At 33.3% G+C, this 22,146-nt stretch overlaps 1 protein-coding gene across 1 annotated transcript in view; it reads left to right on the forward strand.

The window, feature by feature from the left end:
- Nucleotides 1–21,699, forward strand: part of Tmem67 (transmembrane protein 67) — a 49,051-nt gene extending 27,352 nt beyond the window's left edge. The window contains exons 15-28 of the mRNA XM_074068841.1: nt 1,243–1,299; nt 2,983–3,081; nt 4,815–4,913; nt 5,166–5,252; nt 6,325–6,424; nt 6,515–6,654; nt 8,354–8,494; nt 10,971–11,051; nt 11,524–11,640; nt 15,352–15,468; nt 15,570–15,674; nt 16,228–16,330; nt 19,397–19,539; nt 20,274–21,699. Of these exons, the coding sequence (XP_073924942.1) occupies nt 1,243–1,299; nt 2,983–3,081; nt 4,815–4,913; nt 5,166–5,252; nt 6,325–6,424; nt 6,515–6,654; nt 8,354–8,494; nt 10,971–11,051; nt 11,524–11,640; nt 15,352–15,468; nt 15,570–15,674; nt 16,228–16,330; nt 19,397–19,539; nt 20,274–20,354 (1,470 nt within the window). The 3' untranslated portion in view covers nt 20,355–21,699. The remainder of the gene's footprint in view (nt 1–1,242; nt 1,300–2,982; nt 3,082–4,814; nt 4,914–5,165; nt 5,253–6,324; nt 6,425–6,514; nt 6,655–8,353; nt 8,495–10,970; nt 11,052–11,523; nt 11,641–15,351; nt 15,469–15,569; nt 15,675–16,227; nt 16,331–19,396; nt 19,540–20,273) is intronic.
- The last annotated feature ends 447 nt before the right edge of the window (nt 21,700–22,146 follow it).

The raw sequence follows: 22,146 nt of genomic DNA on the forward strand, positions 1-22,146 counted from the left end.
ACCAAGTCTGGAGAAACTGAAAAATAAGAAATAAAAATGGAGTTGAGAAAATCATGAAAGTACCTTGACTAAGTCCACCTCAAATTCATTCTAATTATAAAATGTATAGGTCTTTCATTATATTTTAATTTCCCATAACAGCTGTTGCAAAAATCCTGTTAATCAGTTTTCAGCACCTATGTCTCTGTTCTCTCACCCTCAGCAAATAGCCTCGCTTCCTATTTTTCTGAGCAGATCAAGATTATCAAATATGAATTCTCTCAGATTTCCTCTTTAATTCTTCAGAATCTGTCTTTTGTTATCCTTCCCATTCTTGTTCCTGTTTCTAAGAGAGAAGGTTCCCTCCTTTCCTAAGCTGATCTTTTACCTGTGCTTGTTTATAGTATCCTATTTCATCCTAGCTCCTTCTTCAGCCAGCCCCTCTGCTAGGACCTTTCCTTTGCTTATAAAACTCTCAAGATGCTTTACCTTAAGAACAAATTAAAACAACCAATCCAACAATTAATTTTGTCCCCAGAATTGACAGCTGTTCAGCTTGCCGTTGGATCTCTTTCCTTCATTTCCCAGCCATTTGTTCTTTACATCATTTTCAGTCTGACTTTGACCTTTTTACTTCTTTAAAAACGTCTTATGAATGTCAGCAGTCAAGTCTGTAGATAGCGGCTATATTTCTTTAATTTGACATTTATATGAAATTCTGACACTGTACTCTTGGCTATCTCCTTCCTGAAATTCCCCATTTGTGACTGCGGTAAGACTTAGATAATTACCTCTCCTACTGCTCCCAGACCTCTTAACCCTTACCAGCTGTTTTTCCCTTGTCTTTTAATATAGTGGTATCCCTAAGATTCTTGTTCAGACTTTTGAGTACTCTGCTTTTCTAGGACATAGTTGTTTTACTTGTCAATAAATTCTTGATACACAAGTTCAGTCACATTTCTCAGTTGCAGAACCCTATCAAAAATGAAATGTGAATATTTTGGCTTGAACTGCTATTAAAGAGCCTAACTTATCTCCTAATGAACCCCTCTTTCATGTTTATTTAAGAGAGATATTTGAAGCACCATGAATAATTTTCAAAAAGCGTACTTATTCATGTGTAAATAAGGATCAACTCTAGTACCATTGACAGTTTAAATGTAGCATTTTGGGTAAAAATCTAACTACAAATATCTTTTTATAATCAAAGTAGGTTTGTTTTATATAATTTCAGTGTGGCTATTTTTTTCTTTTAAATATCAGGTTTTTTTCTCAGTCAAATATGAAATGAATCAAGGGGATGCATATATTCAGACAGATGTGAGTACATTTTAACCTGTTAAATGATTTACATTATATTTTTAATTAATAAAAATAATTTCAAATGTACAAGAAAGTTGCCAGAATAAATTTGTCATATACTTTTATCCTGGCCAACCCTAACATTAACATCTTAATAACCATAGATCATTATATGACCGCAATCATGCAATGATTATAACCATGAAATTAATATTGATGTAATCCTATTAACTAATCTGCATACTGTTTGAATTTCACAGGGTTTTCTGTTGTGGTTGTTGTTGTTTTTACTATCTTCTTTGTTTTAAGACCGAATCCAGATCCCATGTTGCTTTTAGCTGTCATGTTTCTTTAGTGTTCTCCAATCTGCCACAGGTTTTCAGTGTTTCATTCTTTCATGACCATAACACTTTTTTTTTTTTGTGGTACTAGAGTTTGAACTCAGCGCCTCAAGCTTACTAGGCAGGCTTGAGCCATACCTCCAGCCTAACCATAACACTTTTGAAGAATACTTGTTAAGCCATGTGTTTGTGACTCATACCTGTAATTCTAGCTACTTGGGAGGCTGATACTGGAAGGATTACAATTAAGGGCCAGCCTAGGCAAACAGTTTGTGAGACCCCATCTCAACCAATAGCTGGCACAGTGGCACGCCAGCCACATGGGAGGCTGAGATAAGGAGAATTGTGGTTTGAGGCCAGCCCAATCAAAAAAAAAAATGTTTGATAGAGCCCTTCTCAACAGAAAAGAGCTGGGCATGGTGGCGTGCAACTTTCATCTCAGCTACAGTGGGAAGCCTAAAATAGGAGGATCACAGTCCAGGCCTCTGGCCTCGGTGAAAAGCGAGACCTTATTGCCAAAATAACCAGAGCAAAAAGGACTGGAGGCATGGCTCAAGAGGTAGAGCACCTGCCTAACAAGCGTGAGGCCCTGAGTACAAACACTAATTCCACCAGAAAATTTAAAAAAACAAAACAAACAAACAAAAAAAAAAACCAGTTCTTGTTCATTATTTTGGCCCTCAATTTGGATTTGTCTGGTGTTTTCCCAAGATTAAATTGAATTCATGTTAGTTTGACAAAAATATCACAGACATTGTATTGTTTGTTCTCTTCTCAGTACATTCTACCAAGGGAGCACATGACATCAATATGTCTTACTGCTGTGACATTAATTTTGTTCATATGGCTAAGATTGTTTCTTCATCATTCTTATGTCTATTTTTCCATTTGTATTATAAGTGTCTCATGGGGAGATGCTTTGAAATTACTCTTACTCTCTAATTTTAGAATCTATTGATGATCCTCACCTTCAGAAAGTATTACTCTGATATTTGCCTAGTCATGATTTTTCTTTTTCCCTAATTCCTTCTATGTCTATGAATTAGAACTTTATAATAAAGAAAAACTTTCCTTTTGCCCACATTAATTTACTTATTCGATTTGTTTAGATCCATGAGAAAACGCATGGATATTTATTTTAGGTCATTATAATCCATTACTATTTATTTTCTCGGTCTGAGATTTGATCTAAGATTTGTTCTGAGATTTGATCAGTGGAACCCCCTTCAGACTGGTTCCTGGGTCCTTTCAGCTGCCCCTCACCATTTTTGAATACTTCTTACTTTCTATTTACAGTGTTTTTGAGTACTAATGAAAGGAATTATACAAATTCTAAAATGTTCTTTTTAATTTTTGGTAGATTGCTTTGGGTGTGTTGGGTGGGCTAGCTGTGTTATCATCTCTTTTGAAGACAGCAGGATGGAAGAAGCGCATTGGGAGTCCAATGATTGATTTACAGGTATAATCTCAGGAGTCTTTAAAGTATGTTTGTATCTTTTTATTGTTTTGGATCTTTCTCATAAGACACAGCTAGAGGATGAATAAGAAAGTTGCTTCAAATTTCTCTGGGGGTATAAATTAGGATAGGTGTTGTTAGGTCATTGAGTATACACACACTTCATTTTATTTTCATAGCTATGTGCCAGTCAACATTCCCACTGGCATACATTCTTGTTTTTGCCCATCTCACCAACACTTGATGTTTTCCCATACTTCCATTTTTTGCCAATCTGGTGTTATATATATTAGAATGTCATTATTGATTTTATTTTCATTTGTCTTAATATTTTTCACATACTTTTAAATTACTTGAGTTACTTTTTCTGTAAACTGCCTATTTATATCCCTTGCCCATGTTTCTATTACAATTCTAGTTTTTCTTCTTTATTTAAAGGCGTTTTTTCCTATCTTTTCAATATTAATCCCTTTTTAGGTTTTGTTGTTGAAATAATTTCTGTTATCATTATTATCCATGTGGCCTTTTATTTAACAAAAACTTGAATTTTGATACTGTCACATCTAAATTTTTTTTTGTTATTGTACATGCTTTTAGTATCTTTTTTAGGAAAATCTTCCTCTCTTAACACCAAAAAGATATTCTTCTACATTTTATTCTATTAACTTTATAATTTTACTTCTCATTTAATCTTTTTATGTTAAAAATTTTTTCTAACATTTATTGAATATTTGTTTTGTGCCAGATACCTTTTTGAGTTTTACGTGCATAATTCACTTAATCCTCTATGAAGTTAGGTATTATTACTCCCACTTATACATGGTGAAACTGAGACAGAGGTTCAATTTTCTGATCAGCTTTTATAATAACTCAGCAAAAGTTATTTCCATTTTGCTGATGAAAAACATGAGAAAGGCTAGATAGTATCTTATTTAACCAGGGTATCTTCTTTACTCTAAAGCCAGTGTGCTGAAGAGTCAGAACAGGAGGGCTTGATTTACTGTTTAAAATAGTCAAGAAAGGCTTTCCAGAAAGTGAACTCTTAAGCTAGATTATCTGTTCATTCTATGATAGTCACTGAGGACCTTCTGTCTGAATGCCTGGCACTACACCAGCACGAGGCAGTATGAAAGTGAGCAAACAAAGGATGGTCTGTGTCCTCAGAGCTTATGAAAGTTTGCTAGAGAGAGGAAGGGAAAAAAATATTTGGTAAAATAATGCTCATTTCATTCCACAAAGTATTTAGGATGAAAGTATAGAGTGGTTAATCATTGAGTAAGTAGTTAGAACTGGCAAATGAACTAAATAAAAAGCTAACTTTGGTCCATGTTATAAAGGACCTTATGGGCTAAGAATTTATATTCTAGTGAGGAGTCATTGTATATTCATAAGAAAGGAAGTGACATAATCCAATTTATATTTTAGAAAACTAAAGGATAGATTGGAGTGGAGATTCCCACCTCAGAAAATTTGGAAACAGTTCCACTTCCTTAAATAGTGAGTGAAAGATGAGAAGACTTGAAAGGAGACAGAGGCTACTGAGAATGGAACGGAAAGTAAAGATCCAGAAGAATCTGTGTAGGAGGGGAACTCATTTTGTCTTCATTGGATACATGAAACAAAGCTTCAGGCTTGAGAAAATGGGTGGATGATATATTATTAGAAGTAATAATGTTACCTAAAGTGGTAAATAGATGGAGTCTTTAACAGCTGTAATTCTTCTTTTTGAATTGTAGACAGTTATGAAGTTCTTGGCATACTATGCTGGTGATCTGGCCAACGTTTTTTTCATCATCACAGTGGGAACAGGTCTTTATTGGCTTATTTTCTTCAAAGTGAGTGAGTTTCTGAACTTAACCTAAATGACAATATCCGAATAACTGGTAAGCTGTCTTTATAAGGGAATTATTTTTCTTTGAGGATATTTCTGCTCAAGACTATTGAGGTAAATCCTAAACTCACCATTCCCTGAGCATGCTATCTTTTGAGTACATCACTATCTCCCTGTTTTGTGCTTCCTTTGATTTACAAATTGTATATAGTAAAAACTTCATGTGATTTTATTTACCAAATGCTTTTTATCGTAGGCACAAACATCTGTCTCTGTTTTGTTACCAATGCCAGATCAAGAAGAACGTTTTGTTACTTATGTGGGATGTGCTTTTGCTCTGAAGGTAAGTTTCAAGGACAGGTTACCAAACATCAAAGTCTGCTAATAAATTAATATGTCTTTAAAATTAAGATGCTTTCAAAATCTTTGCTATAAAACTGACTTTGAGATCAAAAGAAAGCATTTTATATTACACAGGAAATATGCCTTTTTTTATAATAAATCATTCAAAAATTTGCCTGTAGACAATTTTTCTCTAAGAAAACATCATGAGTTGTTGCTAATTTGATAACATGCTGTTTCAGTGCATAACTTCTTTGAAGTCTAATGATGCATTCACAATGGGACAAAAATGCCTTCTGACATGAATTTTATCCCTTTGTTAATCAAGGGTAACACTGTGTAAAGTTCTGAAATCTTAGGAATTGTTTTCTCTATGTCCATATTCCTTTCATCCTGTTCTTCCCATGACATCTCCTCCCCAGCTGTCTGTCCATATAGATGATGCTCTTTCCTTGCCTCTTTGAAAAGTCTCACCCATTGTATTGTGATGGTTAGTCTCTGCTTTTCCCGTAGGAGCTCCTTGAGGAGAGTTATCATCTCATACTTAAATTTTTATCCTTTGGTCAATAATGTATCTATTAGGAAGCATGCCTCAATTTAAACATATTGCTCCTATAAATGAGAAAGATGTGTTTCAACCACACATTTTTTAAAATTATAAATCTCAGTACCAGAGATAGTTAATTAGGTTAGCAAACTACACTTAAAAATGTCTTTACTTTTAAAGAAGTCAGACAATCTACAAAACCTTAGAAAGGAGAGTCAAATATGCACGGCCCCTCTGGGGGAAAGAGGAAGAAGGATGTCTTCTTTTTTCATGTTCTTATTTTAATGAAAGAAAGAAAAAGGGAAGGTGAATTATTAGGTGCATGACAATTCTGTGGATTGGGTGATTCCAATTGATATAATGAGCATCTAGTGACCCCACTAGTGGTATAATAATTGCATGTGAACTCATTTGTAAAACTTTCGTGCTCCTGTGATTACAGCATCTTTCTTAAAGCATCAATATTGGTTTCACAGACAAGATTAATGCTGCTACTTTTCAGGTGTTTTATTATATGTCATTTCAGGCCCTGCAATTTTTGCATAAGCTCATATCCCAGATTACCATAGACATATTCTTTATTGACTGGGAGCGACCTAAAGGAAAAGTTCTTAAAGCTGTTGAAGGTAATTGAAATAAACATCTGTACCAGAATCCTTTTGCTACCCTTGTAGAGCACAAGTGAAAGACTTTTATCCATTTTATCTCTCCAAAAGGTGAGGGTGGTGTACGGAGTGCCACTGTTCCTGTAAGCATATGGAGAACATATTTTGTAGCAAATGAATGGAATGAGATTCAGACTGTGAGAAAAATCAATCCACTTTTTCAAGTACTCACTGTCCTCTTCTTTCTGGAGGTATAAACTGGTTGATGTAATTAAATGCAACTTCTTAGTACTTCATAAATGTTAATGTAATTCCAACTAAGTTTCCATGACAACCGAACAGTTTTCTACAGGTTAAAGTATTGTTATCAAAACATGGAAGAGGAATGCTTTTAGAAAATTGTGTGCCCTCTCTTTTCCCCTTTTCTCCTCATAAAATAAACAAAACAAAAAAACTAAAAGTAAATGTAGTGAAATACTTATAAAATTTACATCAGTTGCATAAATTTACCAACAATGTGCAAAACTCTCACCACCATCCATCTCTAGAAATCTTACAAAACTCAAACTCCATACCCATTAAGTAATTCTATACCTATTCCTTCCCCAGCCACTGACTACCATCATTCTGCTTTCTATCTCCATGAATTTGACTACTCTAGGTTTAAAGAGTAGCTTTAAACCACTGATTCATATCAGAATCCCCTGGAGTAACTTATGTAAAATATTTATGCTCCTCACCCTTAGAGATTATATTTGATTTAGTAGCTTTGAGGCAAACTTAGGTATCTATACTCTTTCCCCATGATCTATATTCTCACCCCTACATTAGAACCACTACAGTAAGGTTGATCTTTTTGAACAAATTATTAATGAACACCTACTTGTACTATGTATTGTGCTGAAAGCGGAGCTACAGCTGAACAATATACAGCACACTTAATCATATATTTGTAGTTATCTCATGGATCTCACTGGAATACTTACTCAGTTCTGGATATTAGACTCAAACATGGAAAAAAAAATTTCTAAGTGAGTCAGGTTAAGGAATTATGTGCCTTAATAAACTTGGGTATTAATTACTAATTTTTACTCTGCCTTTCTTTGTCTTTCCTTTTTTCTTTTTTTTTTTACTCCTATTTTTAAAACTAGTAGAAGAATGTGTATATCCCTAGCATTTTAAATAATATTTACAATACTTCAAAACTTCAGTTGAAGTAGTACTTTGGGTTTTTAATTGTCAAGTGGAAATTGTATGTATTTATAGTGTACAATGTGATATGTTAATTCATGTATAATAAACATGTGGTGGATGGCTAAGCAAGCTAACATATCGTTCTTTATAGAAAGTAGTGTTTTTAAAAATTTAAAAGGTGTTACATAAAGAAGTTTTACAACTAAGTTTCTAAAACACTAGATTCAATAAAATCATGTAAAAACCTCACAGTAAAACTTCTTGAAGCCTTCATTCTACAGACTTGGAAGGTATGACAGTGAATGTAATGTACAGACCAAACTTACTTAACTATGGCTTCTTTTCACCCAAGAAGGTACAGTCTTCAGAAATCATTTTGGAATATATTTTTTTCAATTACAAAAAGTATTTAGTATAGTGCCTAGCTTATGTTAAATACTCATGAACTGCTAGTTGTTAGTTTAACTCATTGGTAGTTTACTGAAGAAGTTTTATTCTTTTAGCAAAAATTTTTATTTTGTTGGTGTATAAGACAATGAGGTACATTTGGCCCTTAGTCATGTCAAGAAGAAAATCCAACTGAGTATTTGTAATAAATGCTTTGTACTTAAAATACTGGGTAATAATTATTTTTATCTACAAACTTTTATATTTTCATTGTTTCAAAGTAAGGAGTACAGTATTCCATTTTTAGTCAGAAGGTTTTCTTTATCCATGTTTATTCAAATTATTTAATCTTTTTCTTTTTTACTCTAGGTGGTAGGATTCAAGAACTTAGCATTGATGGATTCATCCTCTAGTCTTTCTAGAGACCCATCAGACTACATAGCTCCTTATAGCCGCATTTTGAGATATGCAGTATCCACTGCTCTTTGGCTGGTCATTGGAATTATACAGGTAACAAGAGATTAGACTTTTATGTAACATTACCCCTCTAAAACTCTCCTTGCATATTGATTGCACTCAACTATTGACCATATTCTGATTTCTATAGCAGAAAGAAGGTGACAGAAACAATAACAGCTACTTCTCTCATTGTGCTGTGTTAATCAGTTAGCTGCTTTACACACATGATTTAATTTTTACACTAGCTGTCAGAGATAGGTTTTAGTAGCATCCTCATTTTACAGTTGAGGAAGCTTGTTTCTTAAAGTCATTTAACTAGTAGTTAGGAGAAACAGAATTTGAACCCAGGCACTTGATTTCAGAGTTCACATTCTTTCAATAGTGGGCTCTGCAGCTTTCTAGTCATAGGACAGACCCCTTGTCTAATTTATATATAACTAAAGGGATAGCTGTGCTACCCTAAGTATTTTCTGTTCTTTTGAAACATGGCTTATTATCATTAAATCTTACTCTTAACTGCTAATAGTTCTTGGAGTGGGGTACTAAAAACAAATCCTGTCAGCTTCAGGGTTCTGTGGCTCTAACAGAGGTTCTTTTCTAGGCTTATTTTCCTTATCTTTTGGCCATGCTAGGAATGGAACCCAGGGCCTTGTGCATGCTAGACACTGTACCACTGAGCTACATCCCAACCTGAGAATTGACTTTTGAACTTTGTTGTAAGTTGGTAGTAAGATTTGTTTAAACTTAAAGCTACAGGGATAGATCTATTGAGTAACAATCAAAAAAGGAAGACAAACAAATTAGAATTTGAAATAAGATGGGATCAAGAATATGAGGTTTGATGTTTATCATCAATATAATAGTAAGAAATTATTTTGTGCATATACCTGTTTGTTTTGTGAATATATCACAGATTCATCTGATTGTACAGAATTTAAAGGAGTGCCATCTAAAGCTTCTCATATTTGATTTAATGTAACAAAACAAATCAAAATGGGCATGACTGAAGTAAAAGAGAACTTTCCCATGAAAAGAAGAGCAGGGGTCAGCAGTTGCAGGGCTGAAGTGATGACTCAGTGCTGCGGTCGGGATCCAGAGGCCTGTTCTGCTCTGCCACATGGGATCTTGTGATCCATAACAGCTGGTGGAGTTGCAGGAGGGAATCAAGAGAGACAAGCTCACTGTGCCCTCTTTAAGAGTCTTTCAGAAGTGCCATTCGACACTTCCTTGGCTAGAACTTAGTCACATGACCACACTTAGATGCACTGGCTTTTTTCAGCTGGGCAGCAGTGTGTGCCCTGCTCAAAGGACAGATCTATTACTAAGGGGAAAGAGGAAAGGATTGTTGGGTTGGCATCTACAAACTGGATGCCAATATCTAACTTTGTTCTTTGCTTCTAACTTTGCTCTTAGACTAACAGGAAAGTATTTTTCCCTATAGCAATATTCTAAGATTATCAGTGTTTATTCCTCATGTATCCTTGGGAGTTCTTTTAATAACCTGTTACAGTTTCACAAATTTGTCTAACCTCTACTGGGTTATAATAATCACTCAGGCTTTGTATATTGTTCATTTCTTTCATTCCATAAATCTAGTCTCTTCAGGTTTTAAACAGTATTATATCCTTTAATTTTTAAACTTTGAATGTTAGTGCTTTTCATGTTCTTCAAAGGGGGTTGAAATAGAAAGTGTTTAGGAAAGTATCCTCAATAATCAGCTGCTGTAATTCACTTGTGTATTCACTTCCATAGTTGATACATTTTATGTACTGAGAGCTGTGCTGAGCTCAGGGATATGCTATAGCAAGAACTAGTTACATAGTACCAAAAGTACTACAAAGAGATTGGCAGGAGCATAAAATGCAGTAAACAGAGGGGAGGGGAGTGGAGCGGAGCTTAGGGGGTTAAGGGAGACAGTGGGGACAAGTTTAAATAGGATGGTTAAGTAATATTATCTTTCTGTGGAACACAACTAAAAAGGTCAACAATGTGAATTTTTTTTTACTTATAAAATTTCCTTACTAGTATTATTATTAAATATAAGAAAATACATAAAAGCATTCCATTGAATATTTAACACATTGTTGATAGTCAAAATAGAATATGGACATAAGCTTTTTTGTGCTGTTCTGTTAGGGGAGATTAATTTGAAAACCAGAAAGTTTTCTTATGGCTTTTGGAATTTAGGGGATGAGCAAAACTGTGAAACTAGACATAAAATTGGCCACTCACACAGGATTTAGTAGAAGACTTTGTCTTCCCCCATGTTTGTCTTATCTTGTTTTAATGACACAGAAAAGTTTTTAAGATTCAAAATGGGCTGACTCAGTGACTGTTAACAAAATTCCAAAATCCTCCTATGCTGGTAGAGTCAGAAATGGCAAAAAGGATTTTATCCCATAGGAACCATTTGAAGCCACCATGTTCTTGGTTGGAACTTCTTTTTTCTTAAAATACTATAGCGTGGCTATAAAAGAAAATTGAAATCCTGAAAGCTAATCAGCATGGTCTTGGCTTAATGTTTCAGATTGTGTTCTTTGCTGCCTTTTATGAGAGATTCATAGAGGATAAAATTCAGCAGTTCGTTGATTTATGCTCTATGAGTAATGTAAGTATTTTCTGACTTTATCTTGCAACTGTTATTTTTCCCTTTTTGAAGGTCATGAGTACATTAAGGGAGGCTTTAAAAGTGATTTGGTATGATTGGATTTTTAGTCTAATGTTCCACTGGCTGTTCATTCCAAAGATAGTTATAATGAGGTACAGTACTCACTGCCTTAGGCTTTTGTTTATTTGTAGTAATTATTATAGCTCTCTTGTTCTGCTAAATTGGTGTTCATCTCATGGTCCCTGATAATTTTTAATATATCGAAATTTCTTCCTTTCTTGGAAAAAACCTTCAACCAACCTTTCAATCTACTTTTTAAAAATAACCTTATCCTTTATTGCCTTATGCTTTTCATGTATTTCCCAAGAATTCAGTCCTCATTAGTTTGGGAGAAAGATAGCAATTTGAAGAAAAGCTTTTTATTATTTTGCAGAGGAGTTACTAATTGCTCCTTTTTCTTCTCTTTTTGTAGATATCAGTCTTTCTGTTATCCCACCGATGTTTTGGATATTACATTCATGGTAGATCAGTACATGGGCATGCAGATACTAACATGGAAGAAATGAACACGAATCTTAAAAGAGAAGCGGTATGAATGTTACCTCTTTTTGTTTTTAAATTGAAAGATGGGCTTTAATCCAGGAATTACAAAATTTTTAAAAGAAAATCCTCGTTAATCACTTTTGAAAGTTGCCAGGGTACCAACTTACTGCCCTGAATATTGGTAAAAGGTAAGATTCTAATTTTATCCTATAGTTCCTATATAAACCACATTTCAGAGTAACCAGATAACAGATGAAACTTCTTCCTTATAAAAGAAAGTGGAAGGAATTCTAACTTAGAAAAATCACCTCTTTGTAGTGACTAATGGATTAATGAATGCAGGCTGCAGTCATTAGTGCATGAGTGAGGTTAGCCTGACCCAAAAGACCAAAAATCGTATGTTCTCCCTCATAGGCAGACATTAGATCAAGGGCAAACACAACAAGGGGACTGGACTTCGATCACATGATAAAGCAAGAGCACACAAGGGAGGGGTGAGGATAGGTAAGACACCCAAAAAACTAGATAGCATTTGTTGCCCTCAACGCAGAGAAACTAAAGCAGATACTTTAAAGTGACAGAGGCCGATAGGAGAAGGGGACCAGGAGCTAGAGAAAAGGTTAGTTCAAGAAGAATTAACTTAGAAGGTAATACACGTGTACAGGAAATCAATGCGAGTCAACTCCCTGTATAGCTATCCTTATCTCAACCAGCAAAAACCCTTGGTCCTTCCTATTATTGCTTATACTCTCTCTACAACAAAATTAAAGGTAAGGGCAAAATAGTTTGTGCCGGGTAGCAAGGGGTAAGGGGGGTGGGTAAGGAAGGGAGTGAGGGGGGAAGGGAGAGGGCAGAGGAAAGGGGGGAGAAATGACCCAAACATTGTATGTACATATAAAAAAAAAAAAAGCAAGTGTTGGTGAGGAACTAGTAATGAGGGATTGGGTTAATATCATCTGTATGTACTGACTCTTGAAAAAATGACATGATCTGCTTCCTGATCATCACATCATCTGTGAAGTATTGCCTAAGAAAATTGAGCAATTACAGGAAATACAAGGGATAGCAGGATAAATTAAACAGCACTGTCGGAAGTATTTAGCTAGACTCCAAATATAGGATGCCTTATAGGATTAATGATTCAATGTCTCCAAACCAACCAATGGCATGAAAAGAAAAGGAGGGATGATGGTAGTGGTAGAAGAGCTATTATATAGTAAAAGAAGTTTAAGAAAATTCTGATTTAGACAAACCAACAAAAATCTTTGGAAGATAAATCTGAAAAATGTAATAGATGCAATGTTGACTTATTTTGAATAATAATTAATCTTATTAGGTATGAAAATGGCATGGTAATTATTTTTTTAAAGTCCTTATTAGATATTTACAGATGAAATGTCTTGTTTTATTTTGTTTTGTTTGGCAGTACTGGGGTTTGAACTCAGGGCCTCATACTTGCTAGGCAGGTGCTGTACCACTTGAGCCACTCTGCCAGCCCTGGAGTCTGTGTTAAAATACTCTTAAAACTGGGCATCCGTGCACACCTGTAATCTCAGCACTCAGGAGGCTGAGGCAGGAGGATCACCAGTTGGAAGCCAATCTGGGCTCACTGTATTTTTCTTTCTCAAAAAAATAAATAGATAGTAAAATACTCTAAGAAAGAATAAAGTTTAGAGGATTAATTAAGCAAAAATTGGTTAAATGTTCATAATTGTTCATAATTGAAGCTGTGTGATGAATAGTTTACCATTCTTTTATGTGCATTTGAGAATGTCCATCATAAAAAATTTAAAAGAACAAGATATACTTAAAAAGAAAACCAAGAGAATTTAGTGACTAAAGGCCATACCTGTAAGAACTTAATATATGATAATAACATCTCAGAGAATTAATTTAATATACTGAACTTGATCATTTGGTTAACTATTTTAATTACCCTGGATTGAAAGGTTACATATTAAAAGATGAAACTAGAAATTTTAGATTGGGGAATGATGATAAAATCATAAAGCATAGAAAGTGTCAAGAATGGAATTACTTAATTTCATTTTATTTATATAGTACATATATCAATCAAAACCAGCATATTAGAGTAAAATATGACAGATATTGATAACCACATTGAAAGTTAAACCAATTTTAAAAACCCCACTAAATTAAAACTTCAGTGGAAAAGTGACCAAATGATTCCAAGAAATAAACTGAAATTGAAGAAACCGATGAGCCTCAAAAAAAACCACCCCTTTAATTCGTAATCAACAAGCTGAATATAAAAACAATGGTCTTCCCCTTTTCAAATTAGGCAGCTTAAAAAAAAAGAAACCTAATACTTAATAGTGTCAAGGACACAGTGAAATGTGTACCCACCAAACAATTGCTCTCGGGTAGATTTTTACATTTGAGCAATATATATCAGGAGCTTCTTAGGATTCCTGATTTTTACTAATTTTATGAATTTAACTTAAGGAAATATTAGTAATATAAACATAATTAAATTTAGGATCTTGGGGAGACAAAAGAAAGTAATGGAGGGGACTAATTTAATTAAGATATTGTAAGTACTTTTGTAAATGTCACAATGTACCCATAGTACAACAATAATATGATAATAAAAATTAAATTAAAAAGTAAATAAATAAATTTAGGATGTTCATCACAGGAGTGATTTATAAGGGGAAAATTTATAATAATTAGAGAATATTAAATAAATTCATTTGCCTTTATAATGAAATCTTTAGTAGATGTTATAATCTTGTCTTATAGAGTATATAATGACAGGCAGAGTTGCTCAGGATATGATATTAGGTTAAAAAGAAATCAGTGTGATTTCTTTTATGCTAGCCATATGTATATTCTTTAGGGAAAGGGCTAGAAATGAAATACCTTAAACTATCTGTAGCTCTGGGTGTTGATATTACACGCTTTTTTTGGGTTTGTTTTCTTTTGTTTTTCATTTTCCTACCTTTCTGTATTTTACAAATTCTCCACAATGGCATGAACTATTTTAATCAAGAAAAAAAAATACTTAAAATAGAGAACTTCATTACCTGTATTTTTCCCTTAATTCTATAGGAAATAAGTGCTGTATTGTGTTTGCAGATTAGGTTTAGGCAAAGACGGAGAATATTAAGTTCTGAAAGTAGATGAACAGGGATTATGGAGGTACAAAATTTGAGCAGAAGGAGCCATTAAGCATTATTGACATTTAGGTGATGGGGTAGGGAAAAATGGCACGTGTTTGTGGCTATCAGTGTAAGTCAAGGAGACCTAAAGTAGATATTGAGTCCATAACATTCACTGTTCAGTCATGTATCACTACCTTTTCTTTGTTAGAATTAATTATTTAAAAAGAGTTTAGAAAACAAAAAAGACCATTTACAATGATTAAATTAGTTAATTTTATGACTAGACATTTTAGCATACATTGAAAGCAGTAAGGTTAATCATAAAGAAAGCTAAGAATATCAATATATAGTGACGATAGTTTGATTTGTATAAGTAGAGCAGAGTCGAGGAGATGATATAAATACTGGCAGGGGAGTATGAATTTGAATAAAGTAGAAATTGATGAAATCTGGAGAGGAATTGGACCCTTGGATAATGTTAGGATCTCTGTCTCAAATATAGTTTCAGTAAATTTCATTAAGTTTCTGAATCTTGTGATGTGTGATACCAAGTAAAAGAAAAATGTATTTTCTTCTTGAGATAGACTTTTTAAAATAATTTTGATCTCAACTTAACTCATTTAATTTTTCAGGAAAATTTGTGTAGCCAAAGAGGTTTAGTACCCAACACAGATGGTCAAACTTTCCAGATTGCAGTTTCTAGCCAGATGAGACTACACTATGACAGAATTCATGAGACACTAACAAGGGTTTGTATAAAATACAGTTCATATATATTTTGCTGATATTTAATGTTATTAAATGCCAAGAACATAAGACATGTGTTTGTTCATTTCTCTTTTTGTATTAGAAAAATGGCCCTGCCAGACTATTGAGCTCATCAGCAAGTACTTTTGAGCAAAGTATAAAAGCATATCATATGATGAATAAGTTTCTTGGTTCTTTCATCGATCATGTATGTATGTCGACATTTTTACTTAAGCTAGGATCAAATTTTTTTTAAAAAGTTAAGTAGGAATGTCAATTATGTCAGTAGTCAACCAAGTCAGTGTGCCTCCCTCTTTTTTTTTTTTTTTTTTTGGTGACGTTTAATACTCAGGAATGCTATTTTTAAAAAACATCCTTGCAGCCATCAACAGGGTTTAAGCACAAAGTTAGGTTGAGATTTTACATGTCTATCAGCAGCAAATGATGATTCTCTTAAAATATGTGTGAAGTGTTTGTTAGCAGGTTACTAAAATTTTGTGTATTGCCCATTATTGAAGGCCTTGTGCTATGCTATGATTATATTCCTGACAGGCGTGTTATAAATTGGTTTTCAGCATATCTATCTGTAAATACTACTAAAGGCATTTAAAATTTAAATCATTCATTAAGTGAATTTTGTTATAAATCCTAGTGTAGTAAATTCATTTTCCTTGCATACTTTATTGTTCCTATTTCTGATTTTGCACCAGTTGGAAAGCACATGTTTCACTATTTTTTTTTCATGACTCTTTTCATTTTAGGTTCATAAAGAAATGGATTACTTTATAAAAGATAAATTGCTTCTTGAAAGAATTCTTGGAATGGAATTCATGGAACCAATGGAAAAGAGCATCTTTTACAATGGTATCTTTCAAATACTTTTGTTAATCTTGAACATTGTTTTCAAAGTTTGAAGGGGGGAGGTACTTATAGTTATTTTTCCTATGATTTTTATAATTTTATATAAAAACAAAGGAAACATAATGAACTTAATTTCGTGGAACTATAGTAGTTTTCTGTGTCCCATTTTATATGTCTTGTAGTAGGAAATAAATATATGAAAGATTCTGCATGAAACTGAGCTTCAGAATCAACAGAATACCTCAAAGAGACAGTAAAACAACATAAAATTCAGTTTTTATTAGAATGTTTATCCAGAAGAGAAATATTTAAAGAAAAATAATATTTATAATTAATCTTTAGTATCTTAATTTTTTATTTTGCCCAATTTCTTCAAAATTATTGGTATTTGTGACAAGGATAGTGGATTAACCTGATTTTTTTAATCATCAAAATTATATATGTCGGTTCTAGTGTGACTGATAACCTGTTTTATGGGTTCATAACAATAAAAATGGTGTAACAGTGTCGTGACCTAGAATTATGTATCCATGTGTGCTATGCTACATGGCAAATGTTGTGGCAGTCTTGAGAGACACAGACCAGTGGTTCCCTTTCCTGTCTTTTGTTTAGTAGGTTGGAAGCTGGGCCTGCCTATGAGCAAATAGAGTGTGCTGGGATAGAAGTCTGCAGGCACAGGTTTTTCCAGGGACAAGAAGGACAACAAAAATCTAGCCAGATAGGATGAATTCAGCCAGAAAAGGCAACATGGACCAGTTTGAATAGGTCTTAAAAAATAAGTAGCTATTTGTCAAATAAGAGGGTTATATAGGAGAAAGGGAAAAGGCTTTTCAAAGTCTTTAGGACTGGAGAAGTGGCTCAAGTGTTAGAGCACAAGGCCCTGAGTTCAATCTCTAGTACTGTCAAAAAAAAAAAAAAATGTGCAAAGTGTAATCTGTGCTTACAGACTTTATGTAATCTGGCATGAAGTGGGGCACAGTATGAGAGTGCTTGAAAGGGGGCAGAGATCATATCTGAACAGCGTTTGTCAGAGGCTTTGTCTGACATGTGAGGGAGTTTCTTTTTATCATGTAGACCATTGTTTCAAAAATACAAATTTCTTAAAAATTGTAATATGAAGAGTGATTAATACATTTTTTCTATTATGAGAGTATATGCTCAGCATTTTATTATGATAAAAATGCATGATGAAAACATTTTGGAAGCCACTGCTGATGAATGTGGGTATCATTGAAGTGTGCTCAGCAGATTTGATTTATAAATTGTATGTCTTACTCAGGCAGTGTGGTACAGGTTGAGTAAAAGAGAGTGTTCATTAAGAATGTAGCTTTCCCTAGTCATGGTGGCACATGCTGGTAGTCAGTGAGATGAAGAGAATGAGGCCAAAGGATCAAGAATATAGCTTTCAAAACCTTCTGGTCTTGGATTCAAACCCTGACTACCATTTCATAGCTTCAGAAACTTGAGAAAATTGGTTAACCTTTCTGAATTTTAGCGCCCTATATATAAAATTAGGTTTGACTTCTAAAGTTTTTATATGATTTTTATATATAAAGAATCAAGAACAATAAATAGTGTGGATAGGTACCCAGGAAAGGGATCTTATTACTGTGTCTAATAATATAGGCTTCTTCTTTGTATGTTCTTCCCTCTTTCTTCTTTCTTCCTCTGCCTTTGGTCTTTCTCTTCCTATCTTCCTTTCTCCTCCTGCCTTCTTCCATTTCTCCATCTTCATCTTCATCAGGAGATGAGGAGAATATGAGATAAGGCAATAAAAATAGAGGCAAAGAAGAAAAGATTTCCAGAAATGTTAAAGGAAAAAGAGGTAGGAAAGAAAGAGTAGACAAAGCTGGGTGCAGTATGTATCTATAATTCCAGCTACTCAAGAGGCTGAAGCAGGATTGGGAATTCAAGGACAGCCTGGGCAACATAGTGAAATCCCAGATCATAAGAAAAAAAGAAATAGTAGATAAAAATTATCCAGCTATCCAACTTGTGTGACTAAGTAGTTCATTAATGATGCCTTTCCTTAATTCAGGGAATGCATATGGAGGACCAGATTTTGAGGGCAAGATGATGAGTTTAGTTTTGACTGTATTGTATCTTGAGATACCTTTGGGACATCTAGGAAGACATGACCAGTATGGCATTAAATATAAGGGACCAGATCTTAGGAAAAAGTAAAAGCTTACAATAAGCTGGGGAGTTGCTGTCCAATGATGTCATTGCTGGAGCACTACTAATGGAAGATCACCAAGGGAGAACATGGAAGATAATTTTATTTTCCTAACTTTTATACATGGTATAATATCCATAGATCAATGTTTGTTTTGTAAGGGTATAACTGGCAGGTTAGTGATTTTCACAAACTGAATATATTCTTGTACTTAGCACCCAGATCATAAAATTACCAGTACATGGATGTCTCCAAAACGGGTTCTTCACTAGGTATTCATGGCAACATCAGTGGTTCTCTGGACCTTCCAGAAATTGCTTGCAGAATTTGTATATGTGTACCTTTACCCCCTCTGGTGAATGGTTCTATAGTGTTTGTTAGATCTTTTTTAAAGGGTGTTTACATTCCCGAAAGGACAAAACCTACTCGTTGAGTGAGTCAAGAGGTCTTGAATCAAAACCTTAAGTGACTATTTGAGACAGAAATTCTAGAATACTGTGTACTAGTCTATGCCTTGCTGTTTTTTTGTTTTTCTTAAACTTACTGTATCTTAGGAAATCATTCTAGGATCAATTTAGTCTTTCTATTTAAAGAAATAGAAAAGGAAATTCATTAAATGGTCTTTGAAAGGTATTGATTACATACTTACACTACTAGCAATTACCAACCTTTGGTCCTATTATTAAAACTGCTTCTTATGAGTTTTTATGAGTTCTTTAATCTAAATTAGCAAGTCTTAATACTTTCATTTTTTGTGTAAGCTATAAAGTATTGTATGTAGTACTAGTTTCTAATATGCTGTTTCTAAATATCTAAATTTTAGCATCCAAGTTTATTACAGATTTGTTCTATTTTTTAATTTCTAACATATCTTATAAATTGTTTTTCAATAGATGAAAGTTATTCTTTCAGCAGTATGCTGTATTATGGAAATGAAGCCACCCTTCTTATTTTTGAGCTGTTGTTCTTTTGTGTTGTGGATTTGGCTTGCCAAAATTTTATTTTAGCAGCCTTCCTTACATACCTACAACAAGAGGTAAATGTAAAATTTTTTTCTGGGTTTCTTTTAAAAGAAATATATTGGAAGTAGATATTTACTTTCACAGCAGAGAGTAACAACATCCACTTACAGTAGGAATTTGAAAAGGTTTAGAATATGATTAACCCTACCAAAAGAAGGAATAGAATCACATTCTGTGCTCTGCCTTTATGGTCAATGAAATGCTAGGTTCTAGTGGAGAACATAAGCTGCTTGAGCAGTGAATGAAATCTGGAGGAAGATACTTAATTGCCAGGCTCCTCATACCAAAAATGAGCAGTAATTTAGGAAAAGTTCCATTCATAATCCTGCAAACACTGAAGATCTAGCTCACGGCTCACAACTGGAAAGTCTACAATGCTCACTTGTCCTTCCCTATATGGATAATAAGTAACTGCATGGATGAAGTCTCTGAAATGGAGATTTCCAGAAATGGCAATTCAGTGCTTCTTGAAATGTTGTTAATTAATATCACCCAAATATTCTCCACTGTGCCAAGGAAATATACAAGTCAGTAAGATGTCATTTATCAGTCCTTGTTAGAGATCTAGAATTATGAACAAATTCTGCCTCTGTGACACTTCCATAGCTTTTAGAGTTAGAAGAAAATTGCCTTCCCAAATATTTCAGTAAGTAGTTGAAAGTATTAGCTAATTTAATTTAAATACTTTAATGATGTACTTATGTATTGTCTTTATAAATATCTCATCCTCTGTTGCTTAATTTTCTAGATTTTTAGATTTATCCGTAATACAGTAGGACAGAAGAATTTGGCAGCCAAAACACTGGTGGATCAAAGATTTCTGATTTAATTTATTGATTAGATAACTTAAGGACTCAACGTTATATGGCAAAAAAGTAATGATATCAGGTTAGTTGGCTATATTTTTAATAACTTGTAATATAAATTATTCTGTTTTGGTTTTTATCTACAGAAAAAATTATTTTTATAACCTTTGAAAATATAACATGATAAAGTAAGAAAATATTGCTCTCGCATTATGCATGGCATTTAATTCATTAAATAATAAATAACATTTACAAAATTTTTTGTGTTACAAAAAATAGATGTTGCTTTCACCTAAACACATTTTAATGACAATCAAAATAGTCCTCATCATTTGAAGATCATTTCATAAGATGTGATTACCACCATTATTTCACATCAGCAAAATAACTAGATTCTGAGTTTAAGACTAATTTTCAGCTCGGTATTTACATTTATGGTTAAATAAATGTTGAAAGATATTTTCAAGTTTACTTAGAAAATTTGAATTGTACTATTGGTGATTCAACTTGCCTCATTCTTATTGTTCACCCTGTTGGGCAGTGTACTGATTGACAATCAGATATCTCACGTCACAAAACAGTACACATTCATTCCTTCATCTATCTGTATTATTAAGTCACTGTATTCTTTCCATGAAGTATATTGACATTTTTACTGTGGTTTACATTTATTAAGCCATAAGGTACATTTTCCTCCTATAGTTTTTTAATACAGTTTTAATTACTTAATATTTTAAGAGTACTCCTCCAAAGTTTTGCTTAAAGATTATTTAAAAAGTTATGTTTAAAGATTATAAATAACAATCTGTAAATTATCATGTTATGTTGATAAGGAAACTTACTGAAAGCAAACTAAGGCTTCATAAATCAGTAGGCTCATTTTTTAACAAAAAGAAATTGGATTCAAAATATAATTAGGTTAAATTCTGAACCATGTGGCTAGTAATTTGCTGGTTTTTTCCTCAATGAACTTTCTAATAATTCTCATCGTATACCATATGCTATTTTAAGTGTGATGGTCATTAACCCCCCAAAACAACATTTTTTAGATAACATATGTATTTTTTATTAATGTCTAGTGACAAGTAGATACATTTGAGTAAAGTTGAACATAAATATTTTGAAACATCTGAAACAGTTGTAACTTGTACACAAATATCCAATTTCTTTTTTTATTTAGAACTCATTAACAAGGGGGTTTCACATGAAAATTCCTTGTATGTATATACTGTATTTTGGGCAAATCAGAACAACATTTTTTACTGCCTTCTACACTGATGCTGTGTAATAATACTTAAATGCAATTATATGTAAATACTGTGTATGTTTCTGAATTGAAAATATATAATAAAATATATAACATTTCTATTTCTTGTTTGATTAATGTATACTCCAGCCATTGCCAAACTTGTATCTTTTACTTTTCCCTGAACCTTGAGGATGTCTGAGGAGAAAAAGGGAGGACTAATAAGTCAAGTCTTTGAAACTCCAGTTTCTGAAGGATTACAGGAATGTCTTTATAAAAGCTGCCAAGATAAATAAGTATATCAGCATAGATTTTTAAGAATTATCCACTCTGGAACATGTGAAAGAAATTCGAACCTCATTCCACATTTGAAAAGTTATTATTAGTGTGAATGTTTTTAAATGGTAAATTTCAAAATATAGAATCAGCTGGTTCACTTGTTGATAAAGGAAAACAGAGAAAGCATTTAGATATCTTTCTAAGTTAGTTTTGTACAATGTTGCTTTACATTTTGGTTAGATGTACAACATGTATTCAGATTTTCATACAATGTTGGCTCTTTTGTTCAC

Source organism: Castor canadensis, chromosome 3 (assembly GCF_047511655.1).
Source record: "Castor canadensis chromosome 3, mCasCan1.hap1v2, whole genome shotgun sequence".
NCBI classification, from domain to species: Eukaryota; Metazoa; Chordata; class Mammalia; order Rodentia; family Castoridae; genus Castor; species Castor canadensis.